Here is a 27,784-nt window from a genome sequence, read left to right as displayed (position 1 = left end):
GAGTCATTGCCAATGTTGATTTATCCAGATACAATACGGATAAAGCTATCTTACTTCATTGAATGTTATTGATAGGAAATACCTAGCAAAGTAAACTGCAGGTGTATGCTATGTAATCAACATTTGATTTGGTGTCAGGGGAAGATGGACCATTCAAATTTTAATGGGGGTTTCCATTGTATTACATTTTGAGTCATTGCCAATGTTTGTTTATCCAGATGCAATACAAAAAGCTATCTTTACTTTATTGATTTTTATTGATAGGAAATATAGTAGAAATGTAAACTGCAGGTGTACAGTATACTATGTAATCAACGTTTGATTTGGTATCAGGGGGAAGATGGATCATTCCATTTAATTGTAGGGGTTCCCAATAATCATTACCAAACACTGCTTCATTTTGATTTCATTGATAAGAAAATATAGTAAATCAAATCTAGCAATTAAATCTACAGGTAATATACAAAATGTAATTATATTTTGATTGAGAGGTCGATTAAATGTTCATAAAGGTCAATTGAACTTTTTGAGTTGACGGCCAGGCACCTTCACATGTGCTTCACTTGTTCTTTTGTGTTGGTGTCATCAGAGTGGAAAAGTTACATGTTAGCTATGTTTAGCAGATCAGTTAGGCAGAAACCTTGCCGTTGATTTCTATTAATACAGGATATTGCTTTGCAAATACTCCAGTGTGTTTAGACACTACAGGTCTATTCTGAACGTGATTTACTGGTTTGATACAGCATATGGTAGCGTTGGAGATAAGAGGTAAACAAGATATAACAAGGTACAGTAGGGTTGTGCATTTTATAAAATGTATAGTATTAGTACAATATTTTGAAACCAAGAAATCTAGTTTTATAGTTTGTTTATCAAGTCATTAAAAGCTTCTGTGTATAGTAACCTGTCAAAATAGAATTCAATATGTAAATATTTTCTAGGGTGTTGTTGAAATTTTATATTGGCCTATGATTTTTCTTATTGTTTAATGGTACGCTGTATGTCCTGGTTTCTTTTTTTGTTTTTTGATTACTGCAGTAGGTGCAATAGAATTGCTTATCTGGACTCAATTTAATGGTACTATGAAAGTCCAGTGAATCCACAGTGTGGTTGTTATAAATTATGTAAATTTTGTACATCCTCATACAAGATTTTGCAATCAGAGGTCCCACAGGTTCTCTTGGTTTTTAATTTTAGGGCAGATTTTCACCTCCCAAAAATTGTGACGATTTTGATTACAATTCCAACACAAGGCTAATGTGTAATTTGTATTAATATGTTTGGTTATTATAGCGCCCTCTATTTTTGGTCACGCTAATGTTGCCTAATATTTCATTTTTCCAACTTGGGACCTCTGGAAACAACTGTAGACCAAGGCAGAATGCTGAGCTCTGGAGATCAAAGGATTTATCTGTGGCTCTGACACGATCAGTTCCATGCCCCCATACTGTACACCGTGCACCGTGGAGAATATGTACATAGTACAGTACTGTGGTATTTGTCGCAGCCAGACATAAGATCAAAGGACTGTTATGACCTTGCCAAGGCGAGCTCAGTGTCCTGTTGTTAGATTGTAGAATGTATACATCAGGATGTTTTAGGTGTGTTGAATGGACATACATGAGCTATGTTTTTGTTAGTAACCTGTTTCCCAGGCCCTACCAACCATCATAAGTTAATATCAAGGTCTCAAAATGTCAATATTTATGAATTTACACAAATAATACTGTACAAAATTGTATTGCTTTAATTAGACCAGCAACTTTTATTCAAGCCTGACCTTCGTCTGATATCTATGATAATATTATTTCTACTGTTTTTGTGTCGCAGATGAATTTGTTTTCTAATAGATTTTATTTTAATCTACTGTAGTCCCAACTGTTTTTTACAGGAGCGATAGATAAAAAAAATGTAAAACCTTTTTACCATTACTTGATTATACAGTAGATATTCGGTGTCTTTTGATTCGATTTGCAATGACCAATGACCAACGTAGGTCTGGTCAATCGATATGTCCTTGGTCGTCGCCAGGGAATGACCCCTGTATGTCTTGTGTACACGCACCATCAGCTTAATATCCCATTTGAAGGATGAGGCAATAGGTTTACCAGAAAGCAACCTCTAAAGATTTATTAGCAAAATACTGATTTTGTTCGATAAGGTCATGAATTAAATTTCTGTCCTGACCATAGAATGTTGTGAAAATGTTAAAGGTGATCATTTGATGAAAAATGACCCAGTTGTAAGTAACCTGGAATATCTGAAAGCGTTGTGTCACAAACTATCAGTGTGTAATGTAACTGCGTATCATATTATATATTCAATTATATTATGCGTCAGAAAAAGTATCAAGTGTATAAAACTCTCTTGCCTCAGGTGGTGAATTATTGATTTGCCGAAATATTTATTTATCAGCATATCTGTATATAAATTGTTACTATTTTCTATTGGTTAAGGTTGTTTCTCACATGTTCCGGCATGGTTCCGGTCCGGTAAATTTAACGTTAATGTTCTGTTACCACGACGCGCTACACGGCTATGCGCCTATTAATATGCACGTATCCGCGTTAAAACAAAACATTGACGTTCCATTTGATTTGCCGGCGCTGGAACCGTGCAGGAACAGATGTGATAGACCCTTTACGAAAATTCACAAGGTTCAACCCTGTACTTTTCTCAAATCTATGATAACTTTGCACAAAATTGGTGGTGCTCTGGGATAATTGAGGATTTTGCGATATGTACTAAATAATTTTCTGTTCACTAAATACTTGTTAACGAAAAAAACTAACTGACTAGGTCAGAATAATCTCCCACACAAATACATGACAATTTGTAATGGTCAAGTTAGTCGCCGGACCACCACATTAATTTTAGAAAAAATTAATTAATTACATTTTAGGTTAGAAATTATGATCAGACTGTATACAGGTAAAAAGTATATTTTGTCAATTTGCAATTTTTCCTTTTTGAAATTTGTGAAGTAAAAATTGTGTTTGCTGCCCTCTATAGTTTTCATTTGTAATTTCAGTGTGGATAACTGCCAAGTGCACTGCAAGTTCTTATATTTTTTTCATTAAAATAGATTATTTAAATAAATTAATTCTGAACTTGTAGGTTGATAGTAATAATAACATACTGATGTACTATAATGTAGCCTAATCTATAGTAAACTGGCATACAGTAATTTTGATAATAAGCTTTATCACAAATATCGTGCGTGACGTATGGTTGGAAGGATTTGGGAGTAAACGTCACGATGCGCAGAAACATGATTTGTTGTTTGTACGTACACGTTGTGACATTTGCTATCAAACCTTTATATTCATGCATTGTGCAATGACGTTTCTCGCAAAATCAAGCTATTTGCATTAATACTGTACATTAAATTATTAAAATGATTACATTAAACATTTCATAAAGTATTTCATTATTTATGACAGGAATATATTTATATCATACAGTAGAATATCTGATAATAAAAAATATTTGTGTTTCATTTTAGAAACATAAATTTGAATAAATTTGCATAAAATTATCAATATACAAACACATCAAACAAGATTGAAGTATTTATTTTTATATTAGGAATTCCATACACGCACAAGTCTATTATGATCAGTAGAAAATCTGATGATGAAAAATATGGATGATTCATTTTAGAAACATAAATTGGAATAAATTTGCATGTTAAACATTAATTGAATAACTCTTACAGGTAGGTTGAATTGCAACTAGGAATATGTATAAATTATTATTCCATTATTTAAACTTTAAACATAAAACCTTGAATATATCTAGTTGTCCATTTAAATTCCTATTGTAAATTAATTAAAATTATGAGCCCAAATATAGTCTATAATTGGAGGAAAGACCTGTATTAAAGGGACATTCTATCACAGCATTCTTTAAACCTTGATTATATACCAGCTGTTAGATTGGTCTAGTTAAGTTGCTACTGTGACTTAAAAATTGAGGTCAAAAAAATGTTTTTTCGAGGGAAAACCTGAGAAATTCAAACACTTTAATCTTCATACTTTGGTTATATAGTACTTTAATACTGTAGCTGTAATAATGTTCATCATACTAGTACATTGTCCCTTTAAATTTCTACTGTAAAGTTAATTTTAAACCCTGAGCCCAAATATGGTCTTTAATTGGAAGAAAGACCTGTATTAAAGGGACATTCTAACCTAGCATTCTATAAACTTTTTTGACTATCTGTGATATTGACCTTGGTAGTACAGTACGCTGTCCCTTTAAAATTAAATTCCTAGCATTATTAATTTGATCAGTGCCGTCTAGTGCTAATTAATTTACTTTCAGTATATCTGTTTGTAGACTGCATTTTGTAGGTCTGTTGGCCTTTGTTCCAAATACTGTTAACACATTTCCGTCTGGGATTGAAATTTGATTATTATTGTCAGCAGTTTTTATAGCTCATGGAATATACGTTTTTAGTTGAAATAGGCATAAAGCTCTGTCTACACTATCATACTAGTTTTACAAAAAAAAAGTGTGATGTGCCCAAATATGGTAGTGGTATGCTTAAATATGGTAATGATATGACATCATCATGTCCATATATGGGCACATCACATTTTGATAGTGTAGACAGAGCTTTACAGTTAGTGGCACCGATAACTTCTGGAAAAGTGCATTGTATTGTAATCAAAATGAAAGACGTATTTTAAATGCTATAAATAGTAAAAGGACAATGATTCTCACTCCTGAGGATGATCAAAGCATATTGATCGAAACGTCGAGAAAACTCAACAGTTCTTTTCAGAACTAATATACGTGGTGTACTGCAAACTTTATATCGACAATGAAAAGACTGTTTGATAAATCGTTGTTTAATGAGGTATTCTTTTTAAATAAATTTGGTATAAAATGATATTTCCATCTATGGCCCTATATATATGGTAACCCCCAAATATGGCACTCAATGGCCAACACTCTATAAATCTGATCGATGTAATATTACCTCCGATCGGTCCTGTTATCTGTTTTCCTCTTTAAAATGGGCCACGTCGTTAATACAAAAATAGTTGCTCAACCAAAGATTTTAATTATGGCCTGGTTTTTTTAAAAACCATATAACCTTGTTTTTTTCAAAAACCATATAACCTTGTTTTTTTCATTGCTAGCTATATATAAAAAATGTGTAATTATCAAAAGTATAATTATTAATGTATACAGTACGGATGTACCATAAATGTAGCCTAATCTAAAATTACATACAGAAAAAAAAAAGTTGTGTAATTATTAAGTAAAATTATCAATGTATAATACCAAAGTCTTGCAAACTTTTCCAAACAATAAATCAACTTCTTAATGGTCAATTTTAAATAAAACAAAAAGAGGTGTGCACACAGTATTAATTGCAATTTCCATTCGGTACCGTGCAATAACTAGTACAGATTAAAGGTCAACTTTGTTCTTTCGTTGAAAGAATGAAAATGAAATTTGTTAAAAGAACCCAACTGTCTTATGAAGATAGTGTAAAAAAAAAGAATTGCATTGTTCTACATGTATTTTTTTTATAATAAATTAAAAATAAAACATAATTTAAAAAATACGGACTGACCATACATCATGGCCAAGTATAGTTAAGACACTAGACTTTGGTAAAATTCCATAATAAATATCTGAGTATAATTATCCCCTAATTTTTCCCAATTTTGTACACAGATCCCAACTCATCCCTAGCCCCTTAAAGCTCTGTCTACTCTATCAAACTAGTTTGACAAAAAAAGTGTGATGTGCCCAAATATGGTAGTGATATACCCAAATATGGTAGTGATATGACATCATCATGTCCATGGGTACATCACATTTTTGTCACATAAAGTTTGATTGTGTATACAGCTTTTAAGACTCCAGTAATCATACATTTGCTACACTTTAATGTTTTACATAAAATTAAATCACTGAGCTATCAAAAGGTAACGAAAATATATGCTTTAATTGACAGGAATTAATATTTGTATTCCTTTGTTCTATGCGTGGAATTTCCCTTAGGACACTCATTAAAAGATCATTGCTTAGTGATTTGAGAACTTCTAAACTTCCGAGTGAACTGTAGTTTAACTATTAATTTGTAGACTCTTCCATTATCTGTTGTAGAACTTGTATAGGCCTGAATGTGTTAGTAATATGGTTTAGACCCAGAGTGAATGAGAAACAGCGTTAGGCCGTAAAGCAGCACACAGCAGTAGGCCTATCTATTCTCTAATGTATTAGTCAGCAGCTACGTTATTAGAATCATAGAATCTATAAAAATTATTTGCAAGTTGAACAAGCCGTCGGGAAATCAATAATGCAGGTCTGTTCTACACATGGTTTCAAGTCGGCTGAGGCCATTTATTCTCAGCCTGATCATGGAGCAGTCAAGTTCTGGCGTGTTTGCCTGCAAATTGCAAGATTCTCCTGAAGAATCTGTAGAGCTTGACAGGCTTAGGTTTTCTTGGCTAGGCCTAAGTTCTCTATCAACAAACGGAATGTATTACAGAGACGGGAAGGTTTATCACTGCGGAGAGATTGCTTGGGAGGAAATTCAGGTCGGTATTGTTTTCCATTTTACTGTCAGTTTTGCTTGACTGCACTTGTTAATAATCTGTTCCATCAGCAACTTGTTAAAAAAATTATAAAATTATTAACCTCGTATATAAATCATTAACATTAAACTATATTACCATTAATATACAGTACAGTACTATGCATTCATACTGTCAGTGTCATTTAGTATTTTTTTTTTTTTAAATCCCTTAAAAAGGGTATACCCACTTTAACATTGAATCCAGCAATGGAAGAAAGGTACCAATTAGGTTCGTCTACAGTATAGTAACAGTATAGGAATATGTTGTATTATTATTTCTGGTGACACTCAACAAAATCGAGTGAGTGAGTTGGCAGGTCTGAACTTCTATAGCATTACTTTTCTTTGTAGAGCCTTGTCATGTTCAATTCTTGCTAAAACCGTGGTTTTAATAGGAGATCCTTTCATTGCCAAATAATGGCCTCTCAGCATATTGAGAGGTGATCGAAGGGATTCTTGGAATCCCTTTTCTGGGGGGGAAACCAAGACCCCTTGTTCATATGACAAATAAAGAATGTGTATAAGGACCATCAATATCATTAACCAATTTCTGTTTAAATCTCTACGGAGAAACATGCTTTAAAATAAACGATATTGAACATTAAAATAAACGATACTGAACATTAAATAAACATGAATTCCATTGTTAATACTGTAGCAGAATGTATATAAACAGATATAATATATGAAGTCATAAAAAAATCATTGATGATAGTACTGTAAAGTAGTAATCTGCCATATTCTGATAAAAGACCCATAGTGAGATCTCAGACAGAGATTTGTCAAAGAAAACTCACAAAATCAGCAGTTTGTCCTCTTTTATAGTCATATCAATATCTTACAGACTAGGTAACAATTATAATTAAATTAGTTTCAAATGTTTACTCACATTTGTTTTTTAAAAGCCTACTGTTAAGAATGATGACTGAGTAATGACATAGATTCTAGAGATCGTACTGTAGTTAAAAATAGAATTTAACCAAATTTGATAATGCAATTCTTTCTTCACTATAAATACAGTTAGTATAATCCATGTGCCCGATCTTCATCATTGTAAGTTCCACAATCAACAAATTGATTATTACAGAAGTACTTTAGGTAGGAGGCCTACTTTTAAGTAGTGGCTGTGTGTGACAGTGGCTGTGTGTGTACTAGTACAACAGGATAACCCCCTATTCGTCTTGAAAGATGTACTAGGTTCACATGATCATTTTGTGTACTGTAAATTGAACCTATGGTTTATAGTCCTTATCCTATTAGTAAAGAGCTACTTATGTATTCAGACCCAGACTAGGCATAACCTCTAAATAATCAACCTCACTTCTAAATATAAAATGAAACTAAACCTTACTAGATTACTAAATTGTATTAGCACCCTAAACCTAGGCGCATTTGGTACTACTATATTTATTATAGCATGTAGTGTTTATTCGGTCTGGTGTCACACAAGTATACATGACGAAAAACATGGAGAAATATAACTATGAAATGCTATTGCACATAAATAACTGTCTGTAGAATTATTTTTTATTTAATCAAACTCTTAATTTGCATTATTAATAATAATAGGTTGGAAAAAAAATGACTCATTTTGTGCAGGCTTGTTGATCGGAGTCATGACAGGCTAGAACAATAAAACCATTTCCTATCTAATGTGTTGTTATTCATAAACGACACGACACTAGTTTGTATGAATAAATCATGTTGCAGTCGTAGATATCAACTAATATTGTACTGTAATACACCAATCCACATGCTTAAATTAGGGCTTAAGTGCTGTGCTTATTATCGTGAGTAGTGCTTAATACAAGCTACAGTATCATCTGTGTAGAGTGCTAGGTGTTAAATATCAACTGTAAATCAATCTCATCTTCATTATTTTATGATTGATTCAACTTTGATGTAATAATTATCATTCGCGACATTTGTAATTGACCATGAATATGTTAATTGGTTTAAGGTCACAGTGACCTGATTGAAGATGACGCCATATTGTATTCCTATTCTGAAAAATTAACCTTTCTACTGCATTAATTTAATAATTTTAATATTTTCAACATACATTGTTAATGTTACTAGGCAACTCCATCAATGTAAACACAATGTGTGCAAAATTAGTAAACAATTGCTAAATTGATGTTGCTAATTTGGAATCATCTCATAACGAATTCTAAATACAAGATGGCGTTTTTGAAATCCGATATAACGTTCCATGCTGGTTTGAAGACCTCTGATCTGTCATTGCACGTGACATGTAATGGCACCGTTATCAATTGAAATGATCAGATAGGGAGATTTAGTGGATTTAAAGGTATGTTGATAATCATCTTTCCTTATCCTCTGATTTGCTATATACCACAACCAATCCACCCAAGTTTTTTTTTCTACAAAAGGTTACTTTATGAAAAATAAACCCTAACTTTCAATTCACATTTATTCAGCAATATATATAACATTGTTAGATCATAGAGATATTATAGTGATATATCTCTATGGTTACATACAACATGGTCTTAATATTGTTACATACAGTACAAACCTTTGTCTTATAATACTGACAAGCACATAAGTGAATACAGTAAACTCTCCCAATATTGGACACCCTTGGTCTGGCCAAATATTTCTGGTCTTTCAGAAATTCCTGTTCCTATTCCGAATGTGCTCTACCAAAACCATATTTTTTAGGTCTAAAAGGTGCCAAATTCTTGTTTACCATTAAAAACACATTCAGAATCTCAGAAATTTGGAAAAACCAGACATATTAGGCCAGCCTACAGTAAAGGGTGTCTGGTATTAGGATAGTTGAATGTATCTAGGATATCTACAGAATACAGTTCTGTATATAGGTAACTACTGTATCTGTAGGTAACAGATAGGTAATGGGGGAAAATATTCCCAATTTATTAATAAACTACTTAATTGTAATGTTATATCATACCCAGTATGATGTTATAGTGTCATATTACTTAAGTTGAATTTAATTGGAGACTTTTGCTGACTCATATAAAGTTGCTTCTGTGTCAGAAATCACTGATTTCATTAATTAACAGAATCTAGTTCTTTATAATATCTAGGTTACAGTTTCCTGCAGATGCAACTAATACAAGGCTTACAATCACAGCCAGTCATTTTCTTTCAATTTTTTCTGTCCTCTGCATCATCTTTCCTCATTCTACTATTAAAATTTGAATCTTGTTTTTTCTCTTTTTCCATCTCGTCTTGTCACTAAGTACAGTACATCAATTTTAGTGTTTAAAATCTCTTTATTCATTTCTTCTGCATCCTCTTCACTCACTACATCTATCAATAAATTGAATTGAAATATACTATATTTTCTATCTCTTTCTGTCCTTCACATCATCCTCTCTTCCTTCTACATCTATTCAAGTACTAGTATTTATCTTTGATTATTGCATTCCCTCATGTCTTCCTGTCCCATGAATCATTCCCTCAATACTTGAAATCTCTTATATTTTCTATCTCTTTCTGTCCTCATCATCCTTTTTCTTCACTACACATATTAAAATACTAGTATTTATCTTTTTGATCATTATCTTCCTCTTTCTATCCCCAACATATTTCTTAAAGTTTAGCCTCTAGTTATCTCATTGTTTCCTCCCAAAATGTTCATCTACTAAAGGTGCAGTACTGTATTCCATACATCAAGTGGTTAGTCCCAGCTAGAACAATTGGGCAATGGAATTGTTAAATCACTGTTTTTGTCATCCATTCACAGAAAAATTGTCTCATATTGAATCTAACCCAACAGACATACTTATAATTTAGCCTCTTTCAACAAATGGTAAATTTTAAGTACCGTTGCCAAACATAGTTTCCTTTGGTTGAAAAAACAGCAATATTTGTGGTTTATATTTAACTTGAATGCAAGAATACGATTTGATAGTTTTTGTATCTAGGTTACAGCAGTCTCTGCAGCTGTACAGTGTCTTCATAAGCACTGTGTTTGTGGATTCAGGTAGAAATGGCATCTGTTTTATTTTGTATAAAAGTTTTGGGGAAAATTGTATGGAAGGAATTTAAATGTTTGTTCAGTTTGTCTATCATCAGAGAAAGTTTTTTAGATAGTAATGTTTTCCGTTTATCTAGACAATTCTCAGTACTGTATCTATGTCTAGTATTATAGGCAAATTCTGTAATACACTGTCACATATATCACATGTGATGCCTGACGCCTAAAACCTAACCTTAACAATTAATACAGGCACCACATTTGATTTCATGTGACACTGTATTACACACTTTGGACTTGATACTGCCATATTTGCATTTGAGAATCTTGTGGCTTATCTGCGAAAATATATAACATCAAGTCTCCATAGTTGTAACTGAGAGAGATTTGTACAGTACAAGTCTAAAACTATTTTGAAACAAAAAAAAATAACAAATATGAAAAAAAAAATGATTTCTAATTGACAAAGAATTACTGGAGAACCACAATTTCATGAAACCTTTATCAAAGTTAACCATTTTATTATTTCCTATGCTTTACTTTATTTTGATGTACATATCTCTAATGGAAGGATGTTCTGTTAATTAAAATGTAACCATTCAGTGAAAATGTTTAATTAATATTAGGATACAGTTTAGTGTCATCCTCAAGTCAAAGCAATGTCAAGGAATTAAGTTTATCCTTGCTACTGCAAACATATGCAACTGTTGTTCAGTACTAATATGGTACCATAAAACTATATTTTATTTAATGAAAGAATTAACAAATTAATAATAATAATGTAATAAAGTATATTATTTGTTTACCATTTTATATTATGTAAATTTTTTAATTGAATTGACTTCATAATGTAGATTTTATAATTCCAATACCCCTTCTCCCAAAGTAAAGCCGATCAGAATGACGACACCGCCTTTTGTGAACCTCGCCATATTAGCCTAGTAACCCAGATATCACGGCGTCATTACCGGTAGCCAAATGAACAAACCTTGCATGCCGTCTCCTTAGCCAAAGTTTCATCGCTAATTGGCATCCATCTTAAAGTCAACATCAAAGTTCAGCCGATGAAATTTACACATAATATTCCAATTCATCTCTATTGATTTCTGTTATTCAAATATGTCCTGACACTATACATTCAGCTGTCCGTTTCTTTGTAATATATTTACATAACACTCCACATTCGGAAGTCTATTTTAATAATAGGTTAATATTATTTTGTGTTTTGTGACGAAAGATTTTATTGTATTGATTTTTTAATATTTTATAACTATTTTTAGATTCAAACTAGAATAATGTACAATACTAGACAAGTATGTTTGCATTTTTAAAGCATTATATCAATTATGCAATGTTTATGAAAAGTAAAAGATATTTTTTTTTTAAATATAAGAATTTCATCCTTAAGCTCTGTCTGCACTATCAAACTTTATGTGACAGAAAAATGTGATGTGCCCATGGACATGATGACATCATATCACTGCCATATTTGGGGTATCACTACCATATTTGGGTACATCACACTTTTTTGTCAAACCAGTTTGATAATTATGTATACAGAGCTTTAAAGCCTTTGTTAGTTATTTAAAAATGAGAATTTGTTTGTTATTTGGTGAGAAATCTGCATGATGGTACGTTGGTATGCTCTAGCATGGAGGTATTTATTTATTGCACTAATAGGATTCAACTTCTTTGTACCCCTCTTGCTTCAGAGACAATATAAAATGACACCCTCATAGACATCACTGTTAAAAATGCTATTGCAGACACTCATGCCTAAAAAGTTTTGATTTTAAACTTTTGTTTGAATTAACGCCATTTGTAGAAACAAAAATTGCATTTAAAAATAATTGGTGAATATGAGGTTTATTGAAAAACTGTATTCAAATTAGATAAGAACCTGGACCTTTCAAATTGGTACTCCTGTATGCAGTGGACTACAGTAGTTCTGGGAGCCTATTGTTTAAACCATATTTTTCCAGACAGCATTTAAATATGTTGAACTTTTGCAAGTTCTGTTGCATTGTCTGTTGTGTCCCTGTAGCAGATGCACGTATGTATGTGTTCATCCGTGATATCCATGCTCTCTCTTAGGAATCAAATTCAAACTTCTGTAACTAATCGCGATTCCCACAAGGGAGTGCATGAGAAGTTTATGCATCACTCGCTCGATAGATTAAAATTTATGTGGGGTGTGCTCGTTTAGGAGACCGACCCGTTAGGCAGTGCCTGTTTGCGAGTGAACCATCAAGTAACACGTTCTGTCTGGCAGAATTTTGATTTCCTGTCTTACCTGAATCACCTGTTGCGATTTCCTAGGAAACTAACAACATCTTGATCTCGTCACGTCCAGAGGAACTTCACAAAAGAGGTCATGAAATTTGGAATATAGTGGTATATTGATAAAACGTACAGGAAGTTCGCAGAGGTCACGTTTAACCCCTCATGCGATTCAAAAATATTTTTTTAGTTTAGTCGACATGCATACTTGTAAAACAATACTCCTAGATTTAGTCAACATTGAGTGTGTTTGGAATTTAGATGTTGACAAGTTTATTACATTAACATGTATTTTCTTCGGGATCACCAAGACATTCTTCACATAGTGATGAAATACTAAATTAAGATAAGAACCGAAAAAATGTTATTTTCGTTATAACATTGCTTAGTCATCAGTTTGATGGTTTTGGCATTCCATATCTGTGCAGCAGTAGAACAGCTTTCTTATGACGCCTTTTAAAAAATGAAAACGGAACCGTTTCAACAAGCCGTCATCCGAACTTACTCCCTATTTCATTATGTTTAAGCTTGGTGGATACGGTATACCAGAGTCGTACAGTAGACTTATGTAATTAACGTTAAAAGGGCGTTAGTCATTTTTGCACCTGGTTGGAAATCATGTTGGGTCGAAGGTCGGTTATTGCCCTATCTAACTGACTAATTGTGTTGCATTAGACGAATGAAATGGCCTTGATTTTGTTCACATTAATAGAAAGTCGTTAATATGCTGACAAATGAATTAAACGCATTTAATGTCACTTCTGCAAAAGGTATTCTAATTTACTTGCATTTCACTTACCATAATCCACTCCAAATTTTACCTATTTGATTTGATTAAAAATCTTTATCTTTATAGTTTTAATGGTATTATTTAAAAATATAATTTTAAACAATGTCTTTATTTTTTAAAGATAACTTGAAATGAAAAAAAACTGTTCTTCATTTTATACTCCATACACCTTGGCCATTTCATAGTATACCAATCACTTGTCTACCTGCTCAGTATCTTGATCGCTAACATAATTAAACATATAAAACTGATTATAAAGTAAATTCATTTTTAATGTTACATGACGTATAATGTCGTATTTCCAACTCATAAAAATCAATAGGCCGAAACAAAATCTGTACATTTCGTATTACGTTACACCGCTACCATGGCAACGCTGATTGACAGTTTCACAGTTCATTAACTATGTAGTAAATTCAACAAGGTAATTAAAAAAAAGAACTCGTTTGAGATAAATTTGTTTCGGATTCGCTTTTAGCATCTTCCTGCATATCTACACCCGTCACAACACCGAAAGTCTAATCTTCATCGACGGATAATTTTAAAATGGAAATTTATATTTACACTTTGAAAGAATCATGTAAAATCAGGCAATTAATATATCCTCGTTGAATGCTTTCGAAGCATTCATTTTAAATGATGAAAATGAAAATCTATATTCAGCTCAGTTTTTTTGTCGTAGATGAAGAATGAGATACAACAGTAACGTTGATTATATAAAAGAGTGATCATTACTATTTACAACTCACCATGCCACTAGATATGATTTTTATGTTCACTCGTTAAAATCAATACTAATTAAGAGTTGCTATAGCAACGTGAGACGGCAGACATTCCGGTGATTGGGATAGAAGTTGTTGCGATACTTGTTCACTGTTCTTGTGTACTAACGGTGCTGTTGAGTTTAACGTCGTACAAATGTGTACCAAACTGCCCTAGGAGAAAAATATTCAAGTATTATGTCTGTTTGGAAACTGTGTTAAATTGATGTCATCGTAAATGCTCGGAAGATACAGTTGGATACTTCTACTTCTAATGTTCATATGTATATGAATGTTGACTAAACTACATATGCGTACAGTATATCATTCAACCTGGTCTACAATAGAAGCAAGAAAGTAAATTTGCTGTTTATTTTATTTAAAGGCTCACAAGATAGATAGTTAAACAGTGTGAATTTCATGTGGTACTACTACCAATGTTCATAGTGTAATCTATTAACTTCATATGCGTACAGTATATCATTCAAGCAGGCATACAGTACATAGAAGCAAGATAAAGCATAAAGTAACTAATTTGCTGTTTCATCATTATTATAAAGGCCCAAAAGATAGGTAGTAGCAGTGTGAATTTTGTGTGGTACTTCCAATTTTCATAGTGTATTTGACTATTAACTTTATGTTTGAATAAGTACAGTCAAGTTGGCCAAGAAGCAAGATAAAGCATACTTTTGTATGGAAACTGCGTTCTTTTTTTAATTTGCTAGTTATTATCATAAACGCTTGGAAGATTGATAGTGCATTTTATTTTGTATGACATTTCTAATGTTCATATGTGTACAACATTGAGTAAACATCGACTTCTTGAAAGTAGTACCAATTTCATCCTCGTATCAAGCTGGCCTACAAGAAGCAAGATAAAGCATACATACTCCCTCTTGAAAACTCTTGTTACTGGTTTCACATTTTAGTTTGCTGTTCAATATCACAAAATGCTAGGAATATTCAAGAGGGTAGATAGTACATTCAGTAAGCTGGCATAAACAGTTGTCTGCCTCGTACATCTTGTAATCAACTGAGTTATAAACGTTCAATTGACATACTGTTGGAAGAATAACATTGAAAGTCAGTGTTTGGTATTTGATGTACTAGTATTAAATCATTTTATGAGACAACATTTTTGCGATGGTTTTGTTAGAAACCTCAATAGACGATTCCAAGTTATCGCCCCAGCAGCCTTCAATATCTGTGAGTATATAAATCTAATAATTATTTGACAATCATTATCAACATTGTTGATACTGTACTTCTGTTACCAGCAAAATGTAAGCTTTCAGACTAGCCATTTATGTTTTTAGAAATCACTTATTTTTTATTATTTTAGGCAACTACAGTATAAATTGTTATGGTTTAGCTACAGCACATCTCAAGTCTCAATGCCTTTTCAAAGCATACTGTACTGTTGTTTATTAAAACTGAACCCACACACTCTAGATCACTAGTCTGATGCTCATGCATCCATAATAATAATTATAATAAAATGTTTAGGGTAATTATTGTATAAATATTTTTACTTTTAAATCTTCACATTGTTTTAAATGTTGTTTAATTTTGTATTTTATTGGATGTTGGATGATTATGTTTTGCTTTGGAGACCCACTTGATAGTTTGATTTAGTTTGCTTTTGGGAATCCTGTCTCTCTCTATTGTTTGTTATTTTTTGTTATATGTGAGACAAAATAAATGAAATGAAAATCTAGACCCAAGTAATCAGCTGATATTGCCCAGCTGAATTTGTCTAAATATCCATATTATATAACATATTAATTATTTTATATACATTATTAGTGTTTTCCGAAAGCATTTCTGGCTGTTTTACTTTATCATTTCAATCTAGCTTTCTGCCTATTTTATTTGTATCTCCATTGAGATCCACATATACGCACAACATTGCCTTTTTTTCAGTAATGTGCCCTTAGATTGATATTTATATAACATATCATTTATCATGTTTTATTCCTATGACATTTTCAAACTACCTCATAATCAATGAGTTTCTTTTTTTTTATAGTTTGTTTTATCTCAAGGTTAAACTAGTATTTAATAAAAATGCAGGTGACTTTTTTATCTAAACATTCATATTTTGTATCTAATACATTTCACATTTATCAAAATAATATCGATTTGACATTTTTATTTTGATGTCAAGAATTTAATGAAGGAAGTGTAATTAATTTTGGTGAAGGGGAAGTTCAAGTTCGGAGCAAATTAATCATAGTTGGGAAGGGTAAACCATGCCATGGGGTAAGTTCAATTGCAAGTGAGTAATAGGGGTGGGGGGATGTTTGGGGGTAGTAAAATAAATACGCTGCATTCATTGTCCAATATCAAATATCTTGCATCAGAAATTTGTTCTTTATAAAATACACTACTATTTTTTTTACGAATATAAAATACAAAAATTTGTAATTATTAATTAATAATTATTTAAATTTATACAATTGAATATTATAAAATTGATTATTAATTATTAAATTTAAAAATTGCTAATCAAAAAGTATATAATTTTGTCAAAGATATAAAAAATACATTGAACTTTAGTAAGATTAATTATTCATTCATCAGAAATATGAATTTTTTTTCCATTAAATTAATAAATAACAATTATTATAATTAATAAATACCTTGAACTTGAATATGACAACAATTTAACCTCGGAAAGGAAATCGTTCCGAAATCTGTCTTGCGCAATTCATATTATAGTCTTAATTCGGAAGTATGTTTAAAAACTTTTGATTTATGAATAATTTCACTTTTTTAATATAAGGTCAGCTAATTCGTCTTTCAAGTTTAATGATGTTTGTATTACTGTTCATATCATTGATTCTGTTGTATTTCGTTCTTGATGTTGCTAATGTCATCATTGCTGTTGGTTATGCACTGGTAAATGATTTATAATTTTTCTATGATATAAGATCTATAATTTAATAAATAATAAGGAAAACTTCGACCAATCAGCTTTGAATATAAAGATGTTCTGGCGTAGGTTGGGATTCGAACCCATTCTGCCAGCTGTTTAGGCTAGACCATATTAAGTCGTGTTCACACGCATTAAAGTTATACATGTATACAGTAGACCAGAGTTAAGCTGATCCAAATCATATCACTGTTATAACTGACAAAGTGCTTGCATGACTATTATACAGTAATTTGTACTTATTGCCATTAACTCCAGAGTATACTGTATGTTTAAGGTAACTTATGTTTTAGAGGTACTGTACATCCAGTGTATCATACCACATACATTTGAACACAATAAGCTAAACCCTAAGGCCCATATTCATGAAAGAGATCTATCTTTAGTCCTGGACTAAACCTGTACTAAAATCGGCAAAAGATAGTCCACCCAAGGAGTACAGTAGGTTTAAAGAAATCTAGTTAGTCTAGGACTAAAGAGTCCCCTTTCATGAATACGGGCCTAAAGCTCTGTCTACACTATCAAACTTTATTTGACAATAAAATTTGATGTGCCCATATATGGACATGACGATATCACTATCATTTTTGGGCATTTCACTACCATATTTGGGAACATCAAACTTTTTTTTTGTCAAACTAGTTTGATAGTGTAGATGAGAATAAGATTGTATACTCCGACACAGAAAAGAGCATGTCAACATAGCTTTGTTAGGAAAAATTGACTCTATAAAAAAATACTGTATATTTTTATTAGCCCGAGTGTTTTGTTTATTGCAAAATAAGTTATCTTCGTAGTAGCTTGTCATAATCCCACAACCAATATCAGTTTTTCCTTTTGAAAACCATTCACTCAACTACTTTACTGTAGAGAGCCATTCTTCTCATATACTTAAGAGGCTTAATCTTGCTTATAGCTTGCATACTTGATACTTAAAAGAGCTTAGGAAATTGGTATTTATCTCTGTTGGCTGAACTGGTACCTACCATGATGTTCACAAGTACCACATTGAGATGTTTTGATTAACCTTTAACCTTTGATTAATCAACAGACTGAAATTAATCTTTTATTTATTTTTAAAAATCAACTGACAGAAAGTTGATAAACATGAAATAATAACAATATACAAAAAATAATTTAAACGTGTTCACAATTTTATAATTAAAAATATTTAAAGAGAATCCAAAAATACAGAGTACTTACAAGAATCGCAAAATAAACTTCTTGTTACCGTATATTTCGGTGTATAAGTCGCACCTGTGTATAAGACGCACCCCCTAACTGAGAGTAAAATATCGGTATTTTTTATATCGTCGATGTATAAGACGCACTTTATATTTCATCAAAACAATGTTTTTTTTTAATTGTAATCAATATTATTGTAATAATATATTTTGTTATATCTACAACGGCGTCCTTTATTTAGGTTTTTTCTTACCTAGGCTCGGCCGCGCCCAGCCTCAACAAGTTGTTTCTAACTTGTTATTCATGAGTTTCGCACCCGCAATATCGAGTGCATGACCGTGTGTGTAACACGCACGTGTGTGGGCTAGCCTCGCTCGACATCGATCATTTCGAGAGGGCGCACGTTTTCACAGACAATCGTATTCGATTAGTATCTACGTAACCGAGAAGTGTGTACGCTAGTTCCATGCTATGATCACCTGGAGAATATACTAGTCAAATACCGTACACCATGTGGCCGCCAAGAAGGGCGGTCGGCGATCGTGCGTATAAAAATAAATACTATTCCAATCGTAAACGTTTACAAATGAAATTTTATCGGAGCGCCTAAAACAGCTCCATAATGAACAAATCTTTTCATCATATTTAGTATAACATCACGCTAAAATGCCTTGAAAACTAGGCAGAAGCAGGTTTCCGTTACGTTAGTACACTGTATCTAGGCCTGGCCTACTCAGGCCTAGCCAACGAGGTGACGATATGTACAATCTGTGTGGTGAGGCATTTATGTTCGGTGTATAAGACGCACCCTTAATTTAGAGGTCAAATTTGTGTGTCAAAAGTACGACTTATACACCGAAATATACGGTAGTTACATTAATACGACCAAAAGGAGAATTAAAAAGTCCTTGATTTTGGGTACGCCAAGGTATATGAAGGCTAAAAAAAATTTGATTACAGTTGTCATTGGTTATGTTTAAATTCTGACATTCCTCAATTGGTTATTGGTTTTGGACTTTTTAATTCAACTTCACCAGATTGCCCTTAAATTTAAATTTTTTAAGGGATTTCATAATTTGAACTTTATTATTCCTTTTTCATGATACTGCATTGTTTACCGTGCATGTTCATTTAAATACCAATATTCGCATCTACACACAATTGATGTAGGTCCGTGTAAGAGTTCAAGAAAAATAGGAGACAAAGTTGAAGCTATTGTGAAGCTCTTTAACTGTATATTAGTATACCTGATGAGGATTTTTACATTATATCGTCAATTTTCTTGTCTTAACTGGATGAATAAAAAAATTGAGGTGACGTTATAATCGCCATTGAAGGTATCAGATAAAATTGATGGTTTTAATATGTGTGTGTAATTTTGTGAGTAATTTTAATCAATCATTTAGATTCTTCTATGTGTTACATTAATCAAAGTGATTTTTCCATTTCTAATCCATGCTCTCAGGTCATTTAAAAAAGTTGATTTTTGATGTTGCATTGTGGGAAATTTGTAACAAGCGCAAGAATGTTTTCATGTGAGCAGAAGGTACAGCATGATTTGCCATTTTTTAACCACGCATAAATTTTTGAATTTATCCATGTGTTAACTGTTGGATTTAACATTAAAGTTCCCACAAAAGCAATCAAACAATACTTTATACATTAGTATAGATGTCTGAAAAACCCCTGTTTTTCTATACCGTTTCCTCAAGTATAATCCCACTTCAGGTCTAATCACACCCCCTACTTTATGTCTAATTTCACAAACAGGCATATCCCTGGGTATAGTGCCATTATTTACTTTTGGTCTGGATGTAAGTAAGCCTCTCTCTAGCCAGTTCAGATGAGTTTTTACAAGAAATGCCAATTTTTTTTTCTGAACGAGTGTGTCCCCTGGTAAAGTCCTACCCGCTAAAGTAGGACCAATGTTGTGTTCTCAGGAGGTGGGATTATACCAGAGGATGTATTTAAACTTTGAACTTAAATTAACATTTTGATCTTGAAAACAAACTGAATGAAAAGTTTGATTCGTTGACTGGTCACTTTTTCATGGGTCAATGAATGCACACCGGTCAATCAATTATTTTGTTATCTAAGGTCTAGGTCATATTCAGTTAGGTGCCTCTTTCTGTTGTAAGTTAATAACCGCATGAATAAATTACCGTGATTGGGTGTTGGATCGCCATTTAACCGGTTATAGCTGTGTAGCATTTAGCTGCAACGCTCAAGAAAAACGGTTATTTTAATTGACTGCAGTTGACCTTGAGGAAACTACTATAGGATCTTGACCGTCTCGCAACAAATATGTGTTCCATATATAAATTTAAACCGTTATTCAGCAGAAACAAGTTCTAGACCAGAGCTATACTGACTTTACTATTATACATTTGATTATTCAAACATATTTTCATATTGCTTTATGATAGAGTACAGTGCATGCGTTTAATCTATGATAGTGCATAATAAAAGGCTATTGCTCTACAGGTTGTTGATATTCAAAGTCATTGTACTTTACATACTGTCATCTCATTGGTCGTTCCTTTTAAATGTGTTTGTAATTGGAAATACTCCCAAGTCTTAAATGTCATGGCAACTATTATTGATTTTATTAACCTTTTGTTTGATATTTTGCATTAGAAATTTAATAATTATGGTTTCAATATGGTTTTGTAAGCTTATATAATGTTGCATAATTTTATATTGAATAACTGTATATTAATAATCAACATAGGTTTAGTAATTCATTCTAAAAAGATGGAAAATTGAGTGGACTAATATTTGAATGAGAAATTAATGTATGTAGGACTAGGAGAAGAAAGAAAATAAGTTTGCTTGACTACACCTAAAGGAGACAAGAAGGCTGACTGCACACTGATCTCCAGTTAGCGGTGATGGTGTATCCCCATATTCTGGTTTGGGTGCTAGCTTGGTGTTTTTGTCTTTTGGTTTCCACTCTTTCACTTTATTGTCGAGCGCATAGAGACATCGTTTATTTGCGCTATATAAATCTATCTATTATTATTATTATAAGGCCAGGATTACAGTAAAAAAATCCTCCTTTGGGAAATCCCTAAGGGGACACTCTCCAGTGGAACAAACAAGGAGCAATATTTTAAAACTCTGTGGTTAAACCCATATTAGGATACCTCTATTAAAACACTTTATTTGGTCCCAAAGGTCTTCCGTTAATGTGAGTTCTACTTGTTGTACCAAAACAAAAAAGCTCAGCTGTGTTGATTGGTATGTCCAACTATTTATCTATCTATCATATTAACAATACTTATGTTTGCTGCCCTCTATAATATGTTCATTTGATAAAAAAGACAGATCTGACCATTTAAAATCAATCTATCATAAAGAAATACAGTATTATAAAAGATTTTTTTAGATTAATTTGAAGTAGACAAGAATATTAGATGTTGCGAGAGATCATTTTTTTCTTTATAATTTTGTTAGACGGCTACCATCTTGCCTGTTTTGTTAATTGCTTTTTTCTAAAGGTTCACTTTTTATTTTAACATCACTGTCAATCACTTTGCTTTTGACATGGCTTCAAAATGTCATCACTCATAAAACTACATTATGTTTTGATGTTAATCTGTTAGGTTTGACAGCAGAAAGATAAACAGACATTCTGTGTATTGATAATAGACAAATGCAATGTGTCTATAGAAAAAAAAATGTCACTGTTTCTGTAGACATTTTTGTATTGTAGACAATTAAAGATTTTTCTATAGAAACAAATGACAATGTTTCTATAGACATTGTGTATTATAGACAATTACACATGTCTATAGAAACAAATGTCACTGTTTCTATAGATATTTTGTATATACAGTAGGCAATCACAAATATGTGTCTATATAAACAAATGACAATGTTTCTATAGACATTGTGTATTATAGACAATTCCACATGTCTATAGAAACAAATATCACTGTTTCTATAGATATTATGTATCAATTAGTAAAGTAATTTATAGATTATGTTTTATTGAAACAAATGACAATGTATGCCAACAGGCAATTTAATATAAGATTGTCTTTTAATTAAGTAGCGTGCCATAAACAAAAGACTTGAGATTTTGTTTTTAATTATGAGGAGCCTACCAGAAGATACTGTAAAACTATTCCACATTTTCCTGCTTAATGCCTACGGCCAGTCATCTCTCTTACCTCATGAACACGTTTATAATTGTATTAGTCCTGTTGCTAGAGGGCGCTGTACTCATTCCCAGAGGCTCTGGATATTGAATTAACAACTTGTGAGAAGTAATTGTAATATGAAGGTCACAGTGATATAACTTCCCTGTTATCAAAGTTACCTGGTTGGAGGGAGGAGTTCACATGGAGTAAGATTACCTCGTTACAAACATGATGTCACAAATTGGCTTCATAAATGATGTGTTGCTTGCTTATACCACCATGTAACTGTTTTCAAGTGTGTTGCTCAGCTTACAATTTGTTTTGAAAAGGAGTTGCTCGGATGAAAAGGGATATTACTTGCTCAGATAGTGACGATTTACTACTTGCTCAGAGGAGAACCATTCATTACCTGCTCAGATGAGGCCTTTTCTTTGAACGGACATCACATGATTTGTCAAATTAAGACAAGTTTTATTAAGTTTAAAACTTGCTTAAATTGGTCAATAATTTTACATTACTTTTTTTACTTGCTCATAAGTTTGCTCAAAGGAAACGCAATAGTCTTGCTCAGAAAAAAATCAGTTCATCACTTGCATGGATGAGAATCATCATAGTTGAACATTGGCCAGATATGGCAACAACAATTTTATAACTGTACATTAAAGACATATAATTTTGGTATTTGTGGAAACCAATTCAAAAGATTTGCTCAGCAAGAATGGATATGACTTGCGCAGAGGACTTCAGATAAAGTTTTCCCTCTAAATCTAGCTCAGTTAGTTTTTAATTTCCTTGTAAATCTGGCTTTCCAATTAACTTTTAAGGAATACTTTGAGTAGAACTCAAAATAAATACACAAGAAATTAGTTATGTATGATAAGGAATACTTAAGTAGGACTTAAAATGAATACTCAAATACTTTAGTATGACTACGAGTTAAACTCAAAATATACTTTAGTATTACTATGAGTTACACTCATAAATTAAGTGTGGCTATGAGTTGAACTCAAGTTAAACTTATATCAAGATGACATGCTCCAATGGAAACTTAGCAATCATTCTCAATGTTGCATAACCGATTAATGTTATGGATGTGTGAATGTGAGTTTATTTCACAGTAATAAAAACCGCATTATTTGCAAAAGATTGCTGTTATAAGCTGTTGGATGAAGAACGGTTCTTTAAAAAAACAATTTTCGGATTATCAGCAGTGGAAACTTTGAATAGAGCAACGAATATCTTGATATTACATAATTCTTTGTTGAGGAATTGTAGTGTTTTGAGAGATAAAGTAGGCCGGGCCATCTTGTGACGTGTGACAATGGCAATGTTTTGTTTGTTATCTATGATCTTCATATCAACTTGTTTTATGATCAAATCAGCACAATGAATGTTTCAGTGGATAGTATGTATCGTTTCACCTTCGACATTGAGGTATGATTTCTGAGATATTTTTTTTTACTTTAAGATTGGATTGAATTTTTAAAATATTTTTATCAAAGACAGCATAATGATTATCCTAAAGTTCTAGAATGAAACATTTTCTAATTTCTTTTGTTTTATGTATGTTTATCTAGTTATCGTTGAGCGTTATCGCCTAGTGTAAATAGTCTTAACCAACCATATTCAGGGGACACCCTTTATTTATTATTATGGGAACATTTGCCATGAAAACGAACAATAGACCATATCTATAGTAAAATTAGCCAACCATATTCAGGGGACACCCTTTTTAATAAGGGTACATGAGAGACAATATGCCTTAACAGTACAGCAAACTTCAATTCAACATATACTTTGTTTGTGTCTTAACTATTAGTGTCGTATCAACTCCCGTTTCTATATACATACACGATTTCTGAATTCTGGCACTTAAGTGGGGGAGGGTGTTGTATGGCACAGATCATGTTATGGTTATTGTACATGGGAGAATGCAGTATCAACTACTGCCGTTAGGATATGTCACTCATTCATATTGAAACAAATTAGGTCAATAACTTACAATCTATCATTTAAATCTGACCTCAAATACATGATATGAAATATTCGCATGTTTTCATATTTTACTTGAAGACTCATGAATTATGCATATTTATTCATATTCTACAATTTATTGCATATTAATATAATATTGTAATTGAATAGTATAACATTTACTTATGTAAAATATTAATTTGCATATTTGGAAGACTATTTTGTATGCAGTTATGCACATCATTTTCTTTACATACATTAAGATTGGATTGGAACATGAACTACAGCAAGCCTAGGTAGATGCTATTTACATTAATTAACTTTCAGAGCCAACCATCCAAAAGGTGAAATGTCCAGTTATATAAAATAAAAGACTTTTGTACTATAATCCACCATTCATTTATGTGATAGTAATTGTAAATATCAGCCAAAGGTTTAACCTTTCAATGTTTTCTATAGTTTTTTTTTTTTTACTGGACGGCTGTCAGCATTGAGCAATTTGCATAGCATAAACAAAATGGCCACTGTTTTCATAAAATATTCATGTTTTGCTAAGCCAATTTGAATATTGAGATATGAAACTCTGTATTAACACAAAGATAGATTAGATGTTAAATGAATGCACTGTGAAAACCCAGCAATAATGTAGTATGTATGTATATTAATATTAATGAATATTCATGAAGAGAAAATTTATTCATATTTTGCAATGCCACCTGACATTGATAATTTGAATATTGAGACGTGAAACTCTGTATTAACATGAGGATATGGATTAGATGTTCAATGTATGCAAATTGTGTAAAGAGCTATTAATATTAATAATCCAGCAATAATGTATGTATAGTAATAATGAATATTTATGAAGAGAAAATTAATATTCATATTTTGCAATGTCATCTGACATTGATAATTTGAATGAGTGAAACTCTGTTGACATGAGGAGATAAGATGTTATATATAGATGCAAGTTGTGTGCGTGTGTGTTTCACTATAGATATGAAAACGGGAAGAAAGGCTTGGTGGGGGAAGTTACGTTTTCCTGGATAACATTTTAAGAGAAGTTAATTATGACACTGTCCTATAAGGTGTGTCTGAAAAAAACAATTAAAAATTAGAATTTATACACTTTTTCCACTGAAATTTTAAAGCAGAATCATAAATTTAAACAAAATGGGAATCAATTTCTATAGGAGGTCACCACCGTGGCCCCCTTGTATTTAATATTTGACAAGTATTAGCTCAATGAGAGATGATTCTGTTAGAAAAATACATAATTTGTATTCATAATTTATTTAATGCATATATACAGTGCATTAATAGGATGTACGTACTGTACAACAGTATAATCCAAATATTCGTATATTTAAATAATGCATAATAACAGCGAGAGACAAGAAGTCTCAAACATCCCAATTACTCGGCCATTCAATTATTCAGTTATTTAAACGCTAACTGAGGAATTTTAAAACAAAACTCAAAACAAATTTGTTTCATACAGATGGCATCACCTGCTATTTTTAAATGGTGATGACTTCATTTCATCAAAGTGTTAAAAAATTGATAATATGAGGTGTCAGTTTTGTTGGAGAGATCTTTTTTTTGAAACCGTAAACAATAGTTTTACACCTACTTTTAATACTATATGAAATTGAGTATTATTATTAATAATGAATTTATTTTGATGACGAGTTATGCCCTGTGGCCATATTCACCAATCGCACATAGAGAAATACTTAAAATTTAAAAATTCTAAAATTGAAAGCCAAAAAAATATACTGTAAAATATTTATTAACTTCAGTGATTTTGTGACTATCAGATTAATATAATTGTTACTGAATATTAGTTATAAATAAACATCGTCATATATTTCATCCCTTTAAATATGGTATATCGAAACTCGGTACTAATGTTCTCGTCTAATGATATTCATGTCTAATGATATTCATTTATACCCGCTTGTTACGACTTTCATGTTTATTTAGCCAGCTTAATTCTATAATGAGCTAATGCATTTGTAGCATCCAGGGAGGTTAATTATACATATTTTGAATGGGTTAATATCGACACCCACAGCTGTCTCAGGTCAATTGAGGTCGCATGTTTCGTTTGTGCATGATAACTGATAATTTATACCGTCGATAATTGTGCCATCCACAGTACATATAGAATGGAAATATTTTGTGATTCTAGCCAGTCATATTGCCTTCCATTGATGTAATTGTTAGCAAAAAATCAATATAAGTTTCAGCCTAGTTTTGTACAAAATGGTACAGTACATGGGCTAGTATAATCAATGCTTAACTAGCCCAGTAGGCAACTGGCCTAGTATAATCTATGCCTTACTAGCCTAGTAGGCAACTGGGCTAGTATAATCTATGCCTAACTAACTAGCCCAAACCTATGCCTAACTAATCTATCCCAAAACTTGGCACCAAACTTCTAATTAATAACTAATACAGATAGTTAATATTTATGAATTGAATGGGGATAATATTTTCATGAAGCCGAGTTCAATAGGAACTGCCAGGAACTAATGAAAATATTCTTTCCATATTTGTCAAACCTTTTTTATAACAATGACATTAGAGACGACGTCAAATTCATTTTTGTTGGAACTAATATTTTAATTGTATAAAAATTAATATTTATGAATTGAATGTGGAGAATATTTAATTAGAATATTTATTAATGAGTTGAAGCCGAGTTCAATAGTACTATACAGTACTGTCAGAATGAATGAAAATATTCTCTACGTATTGTTCAAAACCTTTTTATTAACTAACAATGACATCATTACTAGAGACAGCATAATTTTTGTTGGCACCAAACTTCTATATGTAATAGACCAATTGTTTTTTGGCTCATTAATTTTGATAGTTTCACCTTCGTTTCATGGTTTGAATTAATTCTGCATAATTTGTTAATAGTTATTTTCATTGTTTTTTTTTAAAATAATATTCTAATCCATCTTGTAACCTAGACCTTCATGGTAATTAAATTATTTCGTCTGATGTTATTTTTTTTATTACAATAATGATTTGAGTAGTTTCGGAAATAGAGATTTAGAACACAATTTTAGTGCAACATTATTATGTTTTTATAAGTTTTTTTTTGTGAATTTGTCTACTTTTGATCTGTC

General features: G+C 31.9%; 2 protein-coding genes across 7 annotated transcripts in view; one reads left to right on the top strand and one right to left on the bottom strand.

Annotated features, from left to right (window-relative positions):
• The window catches only part of LOC144843094 (uncharacterized), an 89,219-nt gene that overhangs the window by 2,051 nt on the left and 59,384 nt on the right, over nt 1-27,784 (bottom strand). The gene's annotated exons all lie outside the window — the stretch shown is intronic.
• Nucleotides 6,039-27,784, top strand: part of LOC144843097 (uncharacterized) — a 62,776-nt gene continuing 41,030 nt past the window's right edge. For 3 of the 6 annotated variants that reach the window (XM_078699798.1, XM_078699795.1, XM_078699794.1), the window contains exon 1: nt 6,040-6,563. In XM_078699798.1, coding sequence (XP_078555924.1) covers nt 6,342-6,563 — 222 coding nt within the window. In that variant the 5' untranslated portion in view covers nt 6,040-6,341. Of the gene's footprint in view, nt 6,564-15,278; nt 15,609-23,657; nt 24,102-27,784 lie in introns of those variants that run through there. The other 3 variants (XM_078699793.1, XM_078699799.1, XM_078699800.1) reach the window with 3 other exon arrangements.

Source organism: Antedon bifida, chromosome 5 (genome assembly GCF_963402885.1).
Source record: "Antedon bifida chromosome 5, ecAntBifi1.1, whole genome shotgun sequence".
NCBI lineage: Eukaryota > Metazoa > Echinodermata > Crinoidea > Comatulida > Antedonidae > Antedon > Antedon bifida.
This window is presented reverse-complemented; position numbering and strand designations above follow the sequence as displayed.